We start from the raw sequence: 14899 nt of genomic DNA, 5'->3' as shown, positions 1-14899 counted from the left end.
GTTTAAAACCTTTCATTACAATGATCATATCTACTTTTCAAATATTTAAAATGGGAATCTCTTAATTTAAGGATTTTGGACCAGTCTGGAAAAGCAAGATATTGCCATTTAATCTGGATATTGCCATTTAATCTGTACTGCCAGATAGCAGCATTTAGATGGAGAAGGCACTTTCCTAAACTGCTGATCACAGTAAAACCCTGCAAAGAGGAAGAACAGGATCTACTCATTTATGAATACTCCAGGTGCCTATGTTCTAAAGGTAACATGAGGAGGGCTAGTAAAAACTTCTTAAGGGTGCCTCTCTCCAGCAAGTTCCTCCAAAGGTGGTGGCAGCCTTATCTATCATGGATAAGTTCCTCTAAATTCCTGCTGCCCAGAAAAGAGTAAGTTTGGGTTAGCTTGATACAGCTGGTTCCTACTGGAGCATCCCGCTGAAGCTAGCTTGTAGCAAAGTAGTAGGTAATAGCATCTTCACTCACTTGGCTGTCCTTAAAGCAAACTTCTCCACTGCATCAGTGGAAAAAGCTAATGGGCCGTGTGCAATAGAGTAATACTTGGTACTAAGCCATGTGGGAAACCTGCCTAAGTGAGAGGATAGCCCAAGCAGAGCACCTCATGGCTTCTCTTATAGTGAATCCTCGTAGCTCCACACCAATGGAGAAACTTTAAGATCTGAATGCAGTGCTTGCAGACCAGAATCTAGCGCTTCTTCACAATCTCACTGGAACTAGGGCTTGGTCTAAACATGGAATTTATGTTGCTATAACTACATTGCTCAGGGGTGTGGAAAATCCACTCCTGGTCAACGTAGTTACAGCGATCTAACTCCCGATGTAGAGTGCTATGTCAATGGGAGTGCTGCTACCACCTCTTGGGAACATGGAGTTTCTATGCCAACAAAAGTAGCTCTCCCATTGGCATAGGTAGCGTCTTTGTTAAGTGCTACAGTGGTGAAACTGCACCACTGCAAGTGTAGACAAGCCCTTGGTTTTGCTATTGCTGTCTAATAACAGAGCACAATCTTAAATTCAGATTTGGTTCAGCTATAGCTGCCTTCTGTGACCTCAGTTTCTTTTCTGTCCCATTTTGAGACTTAATTGCTCAATCTCCAAGAAGCGTCCTTTGGAGGATCCCAGGAAAACAAATCATAAGAGGTCTCTGAGCTTTGCAGGGGTGAGTCTGGTGGCTCAGACAATGGCGGGGGCAAAAAAGGGCCAGGGTCAGGTACCACGAGATTTCCAGCTCCCAGAGGATTTCCAGAGTGGGCTGGAGGTCTTAGAACCATGATAGGAGCTCTGTACTTAAGGCCACTTCCTATTTTGTTGGTTTCTAGTAGTCAAGGAAGACCAGGGTAACAGATAATCACATGGATTACAGGCAGCAGTTTGGCAATGACCAAAACCAACTCAATTATGCAGGGCATGTGGCTGGCCAACTGCAGCATTGGGACCAAGAACCTGTGGGGCAGCAGGATGGGCTAACAGACCTGGGGCAGCTACTTGATGCAGGGGCCTGTGTTGCCTATCCCAGGTGGGGAAGCAATGGGGAAAAGTCAGGAAGGCAAGAGGAAACAGCAAAAGGCCAGGAAGGGAACCACATCCTAAGCATCCTGGAGATGATGTTTCTACGCCAACAAAAGTAGCTCTCCCATTGGCATAGGTAGCGTCTATGTGCAGGGCAATGTGACACCTCAGCCTTGCAGCAGAGTGATTTCACAAAAAATTGGGGCCCACTGTGAGGGCAGGGGGGCAGGCCCCAGGGTTCTAGCCTCCTCAGTGGGTATTGTCATAACCATACAGCTAAGGGTAGCCTAGAATTCCTCCTTACCTGTAAGGGGTTAAGAAGCTCAAATAACCTGGTTGGCACCTGACCAAAAGGACCAATGGGGAAAGAAGATACTTTCAAATCTGGGGCGGGGAAGGCTTTGTTTGTGCTTTTTGTTTTTTGTGTTCTCTTGGAAAGCAGAGAAGCACCAGGTCAGAAAACTCCTCCTCCTATAAACCATCCTAAAGTGAGTCTCAATATTGCAAAAAGAGTAAGTAAATAAGGCAGGGTGTGTTCAATTACCTTTCGTTTTCAACTTGTGAATTTTCCCTATGCTAAGAGGGAGGTTTATCTCTGTTTTTTGTAACTGTAAATTTTTGCCTAGAGGGGAATCCTCTGTTTTGAATCTGATTACCCTGTAAAGTTACCTTCCATCCTGATTTTAGAGGCGCTTCTTTTACTTTTTTTTCTGTCTTTATTATAAAGTTCTGTTTTTTTTTTTTTTTAAGAATCTGGTTTACCTATTTGGTTGGTATATTATTCTCAAGTCTTCCCAGGAAGGGGGTGTAGGGCTTGGGTGGGGGTGGGGGGAGATATTTTGGGGGAATAGGAATTCCAAGTGGTCCTTTCCCTGCTTCTTTGTCTAAATCACTTGGTGGTGGCAGCGTACCATCCAAGGCACAAATCCTTTGTCCTTGGGGGAATTTTTTAACCTAAGCTGGTAGAAATAAGCTTAGGGGGCTTTCATGCAGGTCCCCACATCAGTACCCTAGAGTTCAGAGTGGGGAGGGAACTCTGACAGGTGTGTTTTGCAGTTCAGCATATTCCTTCAGTGTGGCCTTATGGTCTCAGGTGGGTGCTTCTGGTGGAAGTAATCGGAGGGGCACCAGGTGCCTTCAGGGTCTGGCCTGCAGGGAACCATAAGACGAATGTGAACAGCAGGTCATAGAACATACTGGCTGTCTTCAGGTATTGGGGATGGAGGAGGGGGAACCCAGGGCCTGGGCCTTCCAGCATCTCAGCTTCTGTCTCCCTCATTCCCAACTCTACAGCCTTGGGTCCTCTCTGTGTCTGGGTCGGTGTCCCCTCTCTCTCTCTCTCTTCTTTTCTTACCCCCCTGCATTGGGCCATAAGAGTGGCCATACTGGGTCAGACCCAGTGGTCAATCCAGCTGTCTTCCAGCAGTGGCCAGTGCCATATGTTTCAAAGGGCATGAACAGAACAGGGCAATTATCAAGTGATCCAAGCCCAGCTTTTGGCAATTGGAGGTTTAGGTTCTACTAATATTGGTCTGAATCCAGTGTCATCTTACACAGCTGTTTCTGATCAGTTGGGGGCCCATCTTCTCCAGACAATATGTGAGAAGATACGGCAGGCTGAGTATATGGACAGCAGCTCAACTACACTCAGAGGGTGGCTGAGGCCACACAGCTGAAAAGAGCAACATATCCAATTAACTTGGGGTAATTCCTGGAAGGGGGGCTAAAACACCCAAGAAGGAGGATTCCATATTGTGGGGTTTTGTTCAGGGTTTCAGGATCCTGTATGAAGGGGAGAGAGTGCATGTAATGGCAAATAACTTCAGATCTGATTAAAGTCATGGAGGACACTGCCAGGGATAAGATCCAGAAACGGTTTTTTGAGCAGGGTTGTGGGTCCCTTTTGGCTATTGCCACAGCCTAGTCTCCATATCTTCCCCTTGGGCCTTGTCACGTAAGTGTCCAGTGAGTGTCTCCTTATTCATGATCTCTTGTACCCAATAGGAGAATTATTGACAGATGTGATTAACCCCAAGCTGTGCACTGTGCCTTATGTATCACTTGATGCAATGGTGCATGTAGTCAGCTTGTGCACCAGTGTAGCCTTGCTTGCAAAGACTGACAAAATTGGCATTCTGCCTCCTCCCAGTCTACCTGGCAGACTCTGATCTCTTGGGCCTTTCCTTCAATGGACAGTTTATGTGGACAAAGCAATGCCCATGAGCTGTGCCATTTTGTGTGCAGTCTTCAAAAAAAAAAAATTCAGTACAATTTTGGACAGGACAGTTAAGAGGAGTGCAGAATGCCAGCAGGCTTACTCATTCCATATAGGGTCTGCAACTATGGCTACCCAGTTGGGTTTGGGTGCATCAGATGTCCAGGTTATAGGACACTGGTAATCCAGGCCTATAAATTCTTCATGTGCCTGCCTGAGGGGAGGTGGATGCAGGCAGCGGGGCTGTAAGTGCCACTGGCTTTAATAGGGTCTACTACATTCCTATGTCTGTCGTGTATATAATGCACCAGTACAGTCAGTTTACAAGAGTGTGTAATTCAGTGATAAGCTTGTAGCTGGGCCTTGCCTGGGATGTGATTTTTTTTTTTTTTTTTTTTTGTCTTGGCACAGCAGCTGGGGCATGTGCTGGGAATAGCTCATGTCTCTCTTACATGGGCTGGCACCCTGAGAGCACGTTGGCCGTCATTGTTCTCCCCATAATGACCTGAGAACCTAATCCAGTCTCAAACTGACTTGAAAGCTCACTGGGATGTTGGACTGGTGGTGGATGTTTCCTGGCATGGGGATGGTATTGGTGGTGGTTCGTGGATAATCTTGCTAATGGGCTGCCTGAACTCTTACGTAGTGCACATGCATGCACCCTACCAAGAGCTTTCTGGCTATGGGATATTCTTGGGCAGATTTTTCAGTATCTGTTGTTTGGAGCTGGTCCGCTGGGCATAAACTAAATATGCATGGGACCAAAGACAGTGACTATAGCGTAGTGGTTAGAGCACTCTACTGGGAGGTGGGAGGCCCATGTTCAAATCCCTGCTCTGTCAGGCAGTGTGTGTCTCCCACATCCTTTCGTGAGTGTTCTAACCCCTGGGGAAGAGGGAGGGGGCTTCCCACCTTCTCCTTTGTGTGGGTACACATGCTACCTAATCAGGTCCTGCAGGCAAAATAGGCGGGGGAACATCTAGTTTGAGAATCCCACTGGGTTTTAGGCCTGAGACTAGCAGCTGGGTACCTAGACTCAAGCCCGCTCCGCACCCACCCCGACCCCGCCATGCTGCCTGTTCGCCGCCTCCGGGCCCCGGCTCATCCCTACGCCAAGGCGGCTGCCGGCCCGGCCCAGATGTCCTTCACCTTCGCCTCACCCACGCAGGTGTTGTACAACGGAGCCACTGTGAAGCAGGTGGACGTTCCCATACTGAGCGGCTCCTTCGGCATTTTGGCGGCTCACGTTCCCACCCTGCAGGTCCTGAAACCCAGAGTTGTGACGGTCTTTGCCAAGGACAGCACAGTGACTAAGTACTTTGTGAGCAGTGGTTCCATCACAGTCAATGCAGACTCCTCTGTGCAGCTGCTGGCAGAAGAGGTGACTGCTTTGGACATGTTGGATCTCGCTACTGCTAAGTCGATGTGATGCCTAAAGTGATGCCTAAAGCAGTAGTTAAGCACTTAAGGCTTTTGTGAAGCTAGCCCAAACTTAATTTTCATAGCCATTTATGCCCACTTCTAAGTCACATTTGTTTAACATCAATAGGAACATTAAGCTAATGCTGAGCACCTCTAAAATCCCACCAACAAATTGAGCTTCAAATAAAACCAAGGCTAGCATTGAATGTTGGAGCAGTGCAGTGTGGGTAGCTATCCCGCAGTCCCCACCACCCATTGAAATTCTGGGTTAAGCTCCCAGTGCATGATGGGGCAAAAACATTCTCGTGGGTGTTTCTGGGTGTGTTAGTCGCTCCTCCCTTCGTGAAAGCTATGGCAGACAATTGTTTCATGCCTCTTTGGCGTGCAGACGCCATACTGCTTTCAGCAGACGGTGCACCACTGCTCTCCTGCTACTATGAATCCACCTCTCATTTCCTCTCCTCTTCCTATGTAATCTCTACTATCTATTCTCTCTTTTGCATCGAACGCTTCCGCTGCCAACTCTGCTTGGCCATCGTGAACCGAACAGCACAACTTCCGCCGCCAGCTCTGCTCTCCCGCTATTGCCGCGCTTCCAAGCTTCTCCATGTTGTCTGTCCTAGGCTCCCACCTCCGTGAAAGCAACAGAAGACAACCATTTTCTGCCTTTTTTTCAGCTGCCGTGAACCAAACATCACCTCTTCCACTGCCACTCTGCTCTCCTACGTTTCGCGCCCTTTTTCCAGGATTACCCATGCAAGCGCCATAGCCATGGAGCCCGATCAGATCTCCGCTGCAGTTTTGATCATTGTAAATACCTTGTGCATTATCCAGCAGTATGTGCAGTACCTGCAAAACCAGGCAAGGAAGCAATGACAGCGTGATTACGATAGTGATGAGGACATGAACACAGACGTTCCTAGAAGCACAGCATGTGACGATTGGGAGATCATGATGGTGTTGGGCCAGGTTCATGCCATGGAATGCCGATTCGGGACCTGGCAAACAAGCACAGACTGGTGGGACCGCATCGTGTTGCAGATATGGGACGATTCCCAGTGGCTGAGAAACTTTCATATGCGTAGGGCCACTTTCATGGAACTTTGTGACTTGCTGTCCCCTGCCCTGAAGCACAAAGACGTCAAAATGAGAGCAGCCCTCACAGTTGAGAAGCAAGTGGCCATAGCCCTGTGGAAGCTTGCAACGCCCGACAGCTACTGGTCAGTCGGGAATCAGTTTGGAGTGGGCAAATCTATTGTGGGGGGCTTGTCAAGGTTCCTTCCCCACTCTGAACTCTAGGGTGCATGAAAACCTCCTAAGCTTACTTTTACCAGCTTAGGTTAAAACTTCCCCAAGGTACAAACTATTTTACCCTTTGCCCCTGGACTTCCACTGCCACCGCCAAACTTTATCTGGGTTCCTGAGAAAACGTAGTTTAGACACGTCTTTCCCCCAAAATCTTCCCTTCCCTTGCACCCCACTTCCTGGGGAAGGTTTGGTAAAAATCTTCACCAATTTGCATAGGTGACCACAGATCCAAACCCTTGGATCTTAGAACAATGAAAAACCATTCCGTTTCCTTACAAGAAGACTTTTAATAGAAGAAGAAAAAAGAATCACCTCTGTAAAATCAGGATGGTAAATACCTTACAGGGTAATTAGATTCAAAACATAGAGAATCCCTCTAGGCAAAACCTTAAGTTACAAAAAAGACACACAGACAGGAATATTCATTCTATTCAGCACAGCTATTTTCTCAGCCATTTAAAGAAATCATAATCTAACACATACCTAGCTAGATTATTTACTAAGTTCTAAGACTCCATTCCTGTTCTGTCTCTGGCAAAAGCATCACACAGACAGCCACAGACCCTTTGTTTTTCTACCTCCTCCCAACTTTTGAAAGTATCTTGTCTCCTCATTGGTCATTTTGGTCAGGTGCCAGCAAGGTTACCTTTAGCTTCTTAACCCTTTACAGGTGAGAGGATTTTTCCTCTGGCCAGGAGGGATTTTAAAGGGGTTTACCCTTCCCTTTATATTTATGAGAGGGCTGCTATGCTGCAAGTAACCAACGCAATCCTTGACCAGCTGCTATGAAGGGTAGTGACTTTGGGAAATGTGCAGGTCATACTGGATGGCTTTAATGTGCTGGGGTTCCCTAACTGCAGCAGGGTGATAGGGATATGCGTTCCATCTATCTTGGCCCTGGAACACCGGGGCAGCCGGTACATAAACCGCTAGGGGTACTTTTCCGTGGTGCTGCAAGCACTGGTGTATCACAAGGGACGTTTCACCAACATCAACGTGGGATGGCCGGTAAAGGTGCATGACGCTCGAATCTTCAGGAACTCTGGTCTGTTTGTTTGAACAGCTGCAGGAAGGAACTTACTTCCAGACCAGAAAATTACTGTTGAGGAGGTTGAAATGCCTGTAGTTATCCTCAGGGACGCAGCCTACCTGTTAATGTCATGGCTTATGAAGCTGTACACAGGCACTCTGGACAGTAGTAAGGAGCAGTTCAACTATAGGCTGAGTAAGTGCAGAATGGGGGTAGAATGTGCGTTTGGAGGTTTGAAAGCACGCTGGCGCAGTTCACTGACTCAGTTAGATCTCAGCACAACCAATATTCCAATTGTAATTGGTGCTTGTTGTGTGCTCCACAATATCTGTGAGAGTAAGGGGGAGACATTTATGGTAGTGTGGGAGGTTGAGGCAACTCACCCGGCGGCCACTTTCACACAGCCAGACAACAGGGCGATTAGAAGAGTGCAGCAGGTCCCGCTGCACATCAGAGAAGCTTTGAAAGCCAGTTTCATGACTGGCCGGGGTACGGTGTGAGGTTTTTTTTTTTTTTCCTCAAAGTTACCCACACCCTAAAAATATAAAAATTTTAAAGGAAATAAAGTCACAATTGTTTAAAAACCGTTCTTTATTATTTGTTGCACAAAACACAGAAATCAGAAGCTGGTGGGGCGGAGGGGAGGGGATTGGGTTAAGGGGGTGGAGGAGGAGGGAAGGACAAGTCCAGAAACCAAATCAAAATTTAGGATATGCCATTTTTCTGCTGCTTGTGCAATCCTCTGGGGTTGACTGGATGAGTCCCTATAGCCTCCCCCTTCCGTGTTCTTGAGCGTCTGGGTGAGGAGGCTATGGAACTTGGGGAGGAGGGAAGGCGGTTATACAGGGGCTGCAGCGGCAGTCTGTGGTCTTGCTGCCTTTCCCTCATTAGATCCACCATACAGTGGAGCATGTCATTTTTCTCCCCCATGAGCTTGACCATAGCATCCTGCCTGCTCTCATCGCGCACGTCCCTTCTCTCTTTGTATTCATGTAACGCTGTAAATTCGGGGAGGGATAGCTCAGTGGTTTGAGCATTGGCCTGCTAAACCCAGGGTTGTGAGTTCAATCCTTGAGGGGGCCCTTTGGGATCTGGGGCAAAAACTGGGGATTGCCCCTGCTTTGAGCAGGGGCTTGGACTAGATGACCTCCTGATGTCCCTTCCAACCCTGGTATTCTCTTCTATGACTCCGCAATTGTTTGCCTCCACGCATTCAACTGGGCCCTATCGGTGCGAGAGGACTGCATGAGTTCAGCAAACATGGTGTCCCAAGTTCGTTTTTTCCGCCTTCTAATCTGGACTAGCCTCTAGACCCTGAAGGGGCTGCGTTGAAACATTTGCACCTGCTGTGGGAGGAGGAAAAAGGAAGGGTAGTATTTTAAAAGATCCCTTTGTTCTCCAAAATATGACACTCTTTCTCAGTGAAACAGGCAAGTCCTAGTACACAGCACATATTCTTTCTGTACAAGGTCTCATTTTGCCTCTTATACTGAAGTGCCTGCCACTTTGGTGTGAGTAAGCCATCACACGTGGCCAGGCAACAGAATTCAGTTTGCAGGCAGCCATGGTAAACCCTAGGGGCATGCGGGGTTCTGCTTCTTCCGCATTCATTTCAATGCTTTCAAACTGCCAGGCCCCTTTTCCCATAGCAAGCAATGCCTGGTGGGTTTGCCATATAAAAGGAGGGCCTGTGGGCTCTCTGGGACGATCACTTCACACAACACCCTTCCTCCCCCCCCGCCCCCCACCGACCGGTTATTATAGTGACCACGTGGCTCCGATGAGGCTCTGAGCAGGGATGAGCCCTTTAAACTAAACACGAAAAGCCCAGCATGGCTGGGTTTCTCCCCACCGCGTGGCTCCACTCAAGCTCTCACTCACCAGCAGTGCCTTCTCCAGGGTCATGGTCCAGGAGCATGCCTTGGGAGTGGGGGGAGGCTATTGGCTCCAGCATTAAGATTAGTTCCTGGCTAGGGGGGAAAACAGATTCCCTACTTGCCGCCTGTGCACTGTCATCGTCCTCTTCGTCCTCCAAAAACTCATCCTCCTCGCTCCATTCTACTACCCCCTTGCAGCTGTCCATGGACAGTGGTGCGGTAGTGATGGTGTCACCCCCCCCATAATTACATGGAGCTCACGGTAGAAGCAGCATGTATGGGGCTGTGACCCAGAGCACCCATTCGCCTCCCTGGCTTTTTGGTACACTTGCCTGAGCTCCTTGACTTTTTTTGTACGACACTGCTCTGTGTCCCTGGAGTAGCCTCTTTCCATCATGGCCCTGGAGACTTTAGCGTACATATTTGCGTTTCTTTTTTTGGAACATAGTTCTGCCGTAACAGATTCATCTCTCCAACATGCAATGAGATCCAGTACCTCCCGTTCGGACGATGCTGGAGCTCGTCTCCGAATCCGGGACTGCGTGGTCGCCTGTGATGGTGGACTGTGCTGATGGTCGCCTGTGCTGATTGCAACCAAACAGGAAATTCAAAAGTTCCTGGAGCTTTTACTGCCTACCTGGCTAATGCATCAGAGTTTAGAGTGTTGTCCAGAGAGGTCACAAGGGAGCCTTCTGGGATAGCTCCCAGAGGCCAATATCATCAAATTGCGTCCACAGTACCTGTACTGCTATCTCGATTTTAGTGCTACTCCACTTGCCGAGGTGGAGTACAGAAATCAGATTAAAGAACCCTTTAAATCGAAAAAACTGGTTTGGTCGTGTGGACAGAATCAATTTTATTTCGAAGTAACTCGGCTAATTCCGAAATAACTGCATACTGTAGACCAGGCCAAAGAGGTTAAGGGGTGGCTTGATTGCAATCTAAGTACTACTTGGGGAACAAATATTGAACAATAGGCTCTTCAATCTAGCAGAAAAAGGTAAACACGATTCAGTGGCTAGAAGCTGAAGCTAGACATTCAGACTGGAAATAAGGTGTACATTTTTAACGGAGAGTAATTAGCCATGGGAACAACTTACAAAGGGTCTTGGTGGATTCAGTATCACTGACATTTTTAAAACAAGACTGGATGCTTTTTAAAAATATGCTCTAGGAATTATTTTAGGGAAGTTCTATGGCCTGTATTATCAAGGAAGTCAGACTAAATGAGCACAATGGTCCCTTCCAGCCTTGGAATCTATGAATTTATAACACTGTTTTACAGATTAGTGTAAACAGATTACTTAACCTTTTAACTATAAATGCTCATCACAGCAGCTTGATGTTTATTTTTCCAGAATGAAGAGGGCTCTGCATATATATACATATGCTAATATGAAGCACACCAGTGGAAGTGGTTAGAATACCCACATAACCTAGTACCACAGTCTATGGGGACAAAGCTAAGGCTAGCGTGGACTTTGCAATTTACACCAGCACTCAATGTCACATGCATTCAAACACAATGTGCACTGAATGGACAGGTCCCATCTCTTTCTATAAGTACCTAACATGTAATTGTTAGACTTGTTTTACAAAATTTGTTCCACTAACCATTACTTTTCTCAAATCTAGAGTTACTCAAAACATATCTAAGGATTGAAACAAGTTGTCTAAATTAATACAAGAGTTAAAGTAGCTGTTTTCCCTTTCAAGCAATTTATTATAGTGACCAGATACACAAATGTAGTGAATATCACTGAATAAAGACATTTATGTCCAAGAAAAGTTTGAGTATTTTTTGTATTCCTGTCCATTTCTGATTTTGTGGCAGGTATTGTGATGCTTTTTCTTCAGCTTCGTACTTCTCTTACTTTTCACAGAGAAGTCTATTTCTTTAAGACACGATATATTTAAAACTGCAGGAAGGGGGAAGCAATCTAACTAAAAAAGGGTACATGTGACCGTAACACAGAAGAAAAATGCTCATATAACTGCAGAACAGAGCTGTCCAACTCAGGATGTGAAATGTTCACCCAAACTAATCTAGCTCGAGTAACAGATGAGTTAGTTCTCTTCGGTTTTTTTCAGATCTCTTTCCTACTTGAAACAACTGCCATCTTTGGTGACCAACAGATATGTTGTTCAAAATCACCTACCACCACATTCCTATCCAAGTGCTAATCTGCCGGGGAAAAAGAATGTTAGTCAGACCCTACCTCTGTGAAAAAGGCCCTGATCCTAGGCAACATCAACTCTTAATGAGGTCATGGGTTGGTGGAGAAAAATTTAAAATTATCTTCCAAACCTCCAACTAGAAATTTAAATCCCTAATTGGATGAAGACCATCCAGGCAGAGACAGAGTACTTCAATGGGAAGAAAGGCTCTAAAAATCAGACTTTAGTTATGGCAGTGGGTTACTTTGGCACATTTAGACTTCTAAATTACCCAATCAAGGAAACATGAATACATTTTGAAATTTTTTTCTGTAACTTTAAAATTACAAATTCAAAATGCACAAGTCATTCACTCATCCATGCAGCACAAATATGCCATTCAAAATTACTAGACAAATACATGCAGCAAGGTATATTTTAAAACTTTTGTGTGTTTGAAAGCAAGCACTTAAATAGAAGTGACCTAATTTTCACATAGAGTGGCTACTACACCTGCTTAGGACTCCCTTCAGTAAAGATTTTAGAACATGTATATAGAACCAGGACCTTAAATTGGAGCTGTGAGTGCTCAGTATCTCTGAAAATCAGGCCCCTTTTATTTTAAGTGCCAGCCAGCTGGGATTCAAATTTGAGAATTGTGCAATGCTGGTAAGTTAATGTTCTTTTTCAAGTAACTGCATATGTCCATTCCCCTGTAAGTATGCATGTACTTCATGAACAGACTTTGGAGATTTTTCTCTCAGGAGTACATGCTGGGACAGTGTGAGTGCCCTTCTGGTGCCTCACAACAGTGCATGTGGCTAGAAAGGGCCATGCTGCCTCCAATGTCCTTCAGTTCCCTCTTACCACCAGCAAAAGTTGTTGGAGCTGTGATCTTTGTACCTGTAAGTCTCCCTTCTTTTAGTGTATACTATACCTTCTACGATAGTATATCTGTACATAGTTAGCTACAAGCATAAATTTAGAATATTATTTTCTAAAGTACAGTTCCTGGCTCCCAATTGGGTACACTCTTCTACATCTGCTAGGTGCTGGGAGCACCTGCAGTAGGGTCACCATCTTCCCTTCCCCCACACCGTGACCAATGCCATGCAGGGGGAACCGCATGCTCAGGACACTCCTGGGAAGAACTAGGGGAAGAGACCTCCTCAACAACCCGTAGCCTCTTTGGCACCTGATGAGGTGGTAGTGACAGTCTATTTCTTCCCCTCCTGATTAGTTCAGAGCTCATCAAAACACATTAAGGAGGCTGGCTGCTGCTCTGGATATCCAACCAGAAGAGGTGTAGGAAAAGACTCTCAGACTCATGGACATTTTAGCCTTTGCAGAACCCTCTTGGGTAGCTCTCCCTATTAGGGTATGCTGGAACCTGAGAAGATTTTATGGCTGACCTCATCTTCCCTGCCTCCCTCTGCTAAAAGGGTGGAGAAAAGAGATGTCTCTTCACAGGGATTAGCACTTCTCTAGCCACCCTTCTCCATGCTCCTTGCTAGTCACTGCTGCTAATGAAACAGAGAGACAGGAACACCAGGCTTCTGCTTCCAAAAGGAAAGAAGCTAAAAAGCTAGATCTAGTCAGCTGGTAACTTTATTCCACAGGTTTACAGTTTAGGATCAGGATTTGCAAACCAAGAGGCTGTGCTGGGTTGATACAATTGCAGCCTGTGGGATAATATCCTGAAGTTCAAAGACAAGCTTCTGGACAAGGCAAAACACAAGTTCCCTGCTATGGTGTAAGAGGGAAAATTACTAGCCAGAACAGCATTGCAAGTAAGCCTGGATGCAACAGACTCTCTGGATTGAACTATTGCTTCTGTCATTGAGATGCAGCGTTCATCTTGGCTGCAGTCAAGTCTTCCCCTGATGTGCAACAAACCATTCAAGACCTCCCATTTGAAAGCACCTGGTTGTTTTCCAAGAAGGCTTTATAGTCTTAAGGATTCATGGGTGACCCGTAAGTCTCTGGAAATATATACACTGTTGCCAAAAAGAAAACTACAGCAATCCCAACAGTTTCAGCCCTTCTTGTCACATACCCAAAAAGAGGAGAAGTTACAAGAGGCATCTTCCTCCTTCCCCCTCTTGTGCAGCTGCCAGTTCTCCTAGGCAAACTGGGTTCTCAGTCATTTTGACCTGTTGGTTGAGAACAGTCTACCCCTTATCAATGAGTACCATCTTTCCCCACCCCAATTTTTCAAGCTGCCTTTCCCACTTCTTAAGTGCTTGGACCTGTTATGCTAAGAGGCAATCCTCCTCTTGATTTTCTGCCTCTCCAGTTCCATCAACCTGAAAGCTGCTTACATTCTGGGAATTCAAAACACTCTGGCAGACTGTTTGAGCAAAGAGGTGAAGCATAACTGTTGATGGGGGGCAGTGGGAACATATATTTTGAACCAACTTCCCACTAAAAAAAGAAAAAGAGGAAAAAAGGTATAAACCGTGGCAGAAATCTGGGGGCTGCCCACCCCACGTGTCGCCTCTGCTTGAGTCATGTGCAGGTCACTGAGTGGTCTCTTGACCCAGATGTATCCAGGGCCATTTTCCAGCAGGGAGGAATTCCCCAAGTGGATCTATTTGTAACAAGAGCAAACAAAAAAAATGTCTTTTTTGTTCCTGAGGAGGTCGCAGCTCAAGTTCACTGATAGATGCTTTCCTCATATCCTAGTCAAAAGGCCTGCTCTGTGCCTTCCCTCCAGTTCTGCTCCTGTCCAAAGTCAAGCAAGGGTCTGCTCTCCTTATTCTAATAGCCCCAGCATGGCCCTATCAGCATTGGTTTTCGTCTCTACTACCTCTATTGCTCAGACCTCTGCTGTTGTTCCCAAGAGATGTGGATGTGATCTCTCAGGGCCCCAGCCACCTCCTTTATCCCAACTTTCAGTCAGACCCTCCACCTGACAGTGTGGATGCTTCATGGCTAATCTCAACATATTTGCTCTAAAGAATGCACAAAGCACTGCTAAATGGTAGAAAACCTTCAACAAAGTTTACTTAAACTTACTAAATGGAGGAGATTCTCTGTCTCGTACAAAAAAGTGCCCCCTCCAGCTCAGGCTCCGATGTGCCATATCTTGGACTACCTTTTGTTTCTAGAACAGCAAGGATTAGCTTTTAGTTCCATCAGAGTCCATCCGGCACCTATCCACCCTCCTGTGGATAACCTATCAATTTTTTCAAAACCTATATCCATCAGATTTCTAAAAGGGTTTTCTCAGATTATACTCACAGGTTCATAGCCTGGTTCCACAGAGGAGTTTAAAGTTAGGGTCTAGCAAAGCTTGTGGGTCCCTTTTGTGCCTTTAGTGACTTGTTCTGTTCCCCCTGTCTATGAAGGTGGCTTTCTTGGT

The 14899-nt window shown here is 46.2% G+C and overlaps 1 protein-coding gene across 1 annotated transcript; it reads left to right on the top strand.

Moving 5' to 3' along the window:
- Positions 1-2481: 2481 nt before the first annotated feature.
- LOC102940981 (ATP synthase subunit delta, mitochondrial) lies at positions 2482-6246 on the top strand. Its single transcript, XM_027829280.3, has one exon. The coding sequence runs from the start codon at positions 4811-4813 to the stop codon at positions 5168-5170; it is 360 nt and encodes a 119-aa protein (XP_027685081.2). The 5' UTR covers positions 2482-4810; the 3' UTR covers positions 5171-6246.
- The last annotated feature ends 8653 nt before the right edge of the window (positions 6247-14899 follow it).

The sequence above is a fragment of the Chelonia mydas genome, chromosome 4 (assembly GCF_015237465.2).
Source record: "Chelonia mydas isolate rCheMyd1 chromosome 4, rCheMyd1.pri.v2, whole genome shotgun sequence".
NCBI lineage: Eukaryota > Metazoa > Chordata > Testudines > Cheloniidae > Chelonia > Chelonia mydas.
The sequence above is the reverse complement of the archived record's forward strand: the minus strand, read 5'-3'. Positions and strand labels throughout refer to the sequence as shown.

Coding starts and splice junctions, on each gene's coding strand:
- LOC102940981 (XM_027829280.3), top strand. CDS start 4,811: ATGCTGCCTGTTCGCCGCCTCCGGGCCCCGGCTCATCCCTACGCCAAG.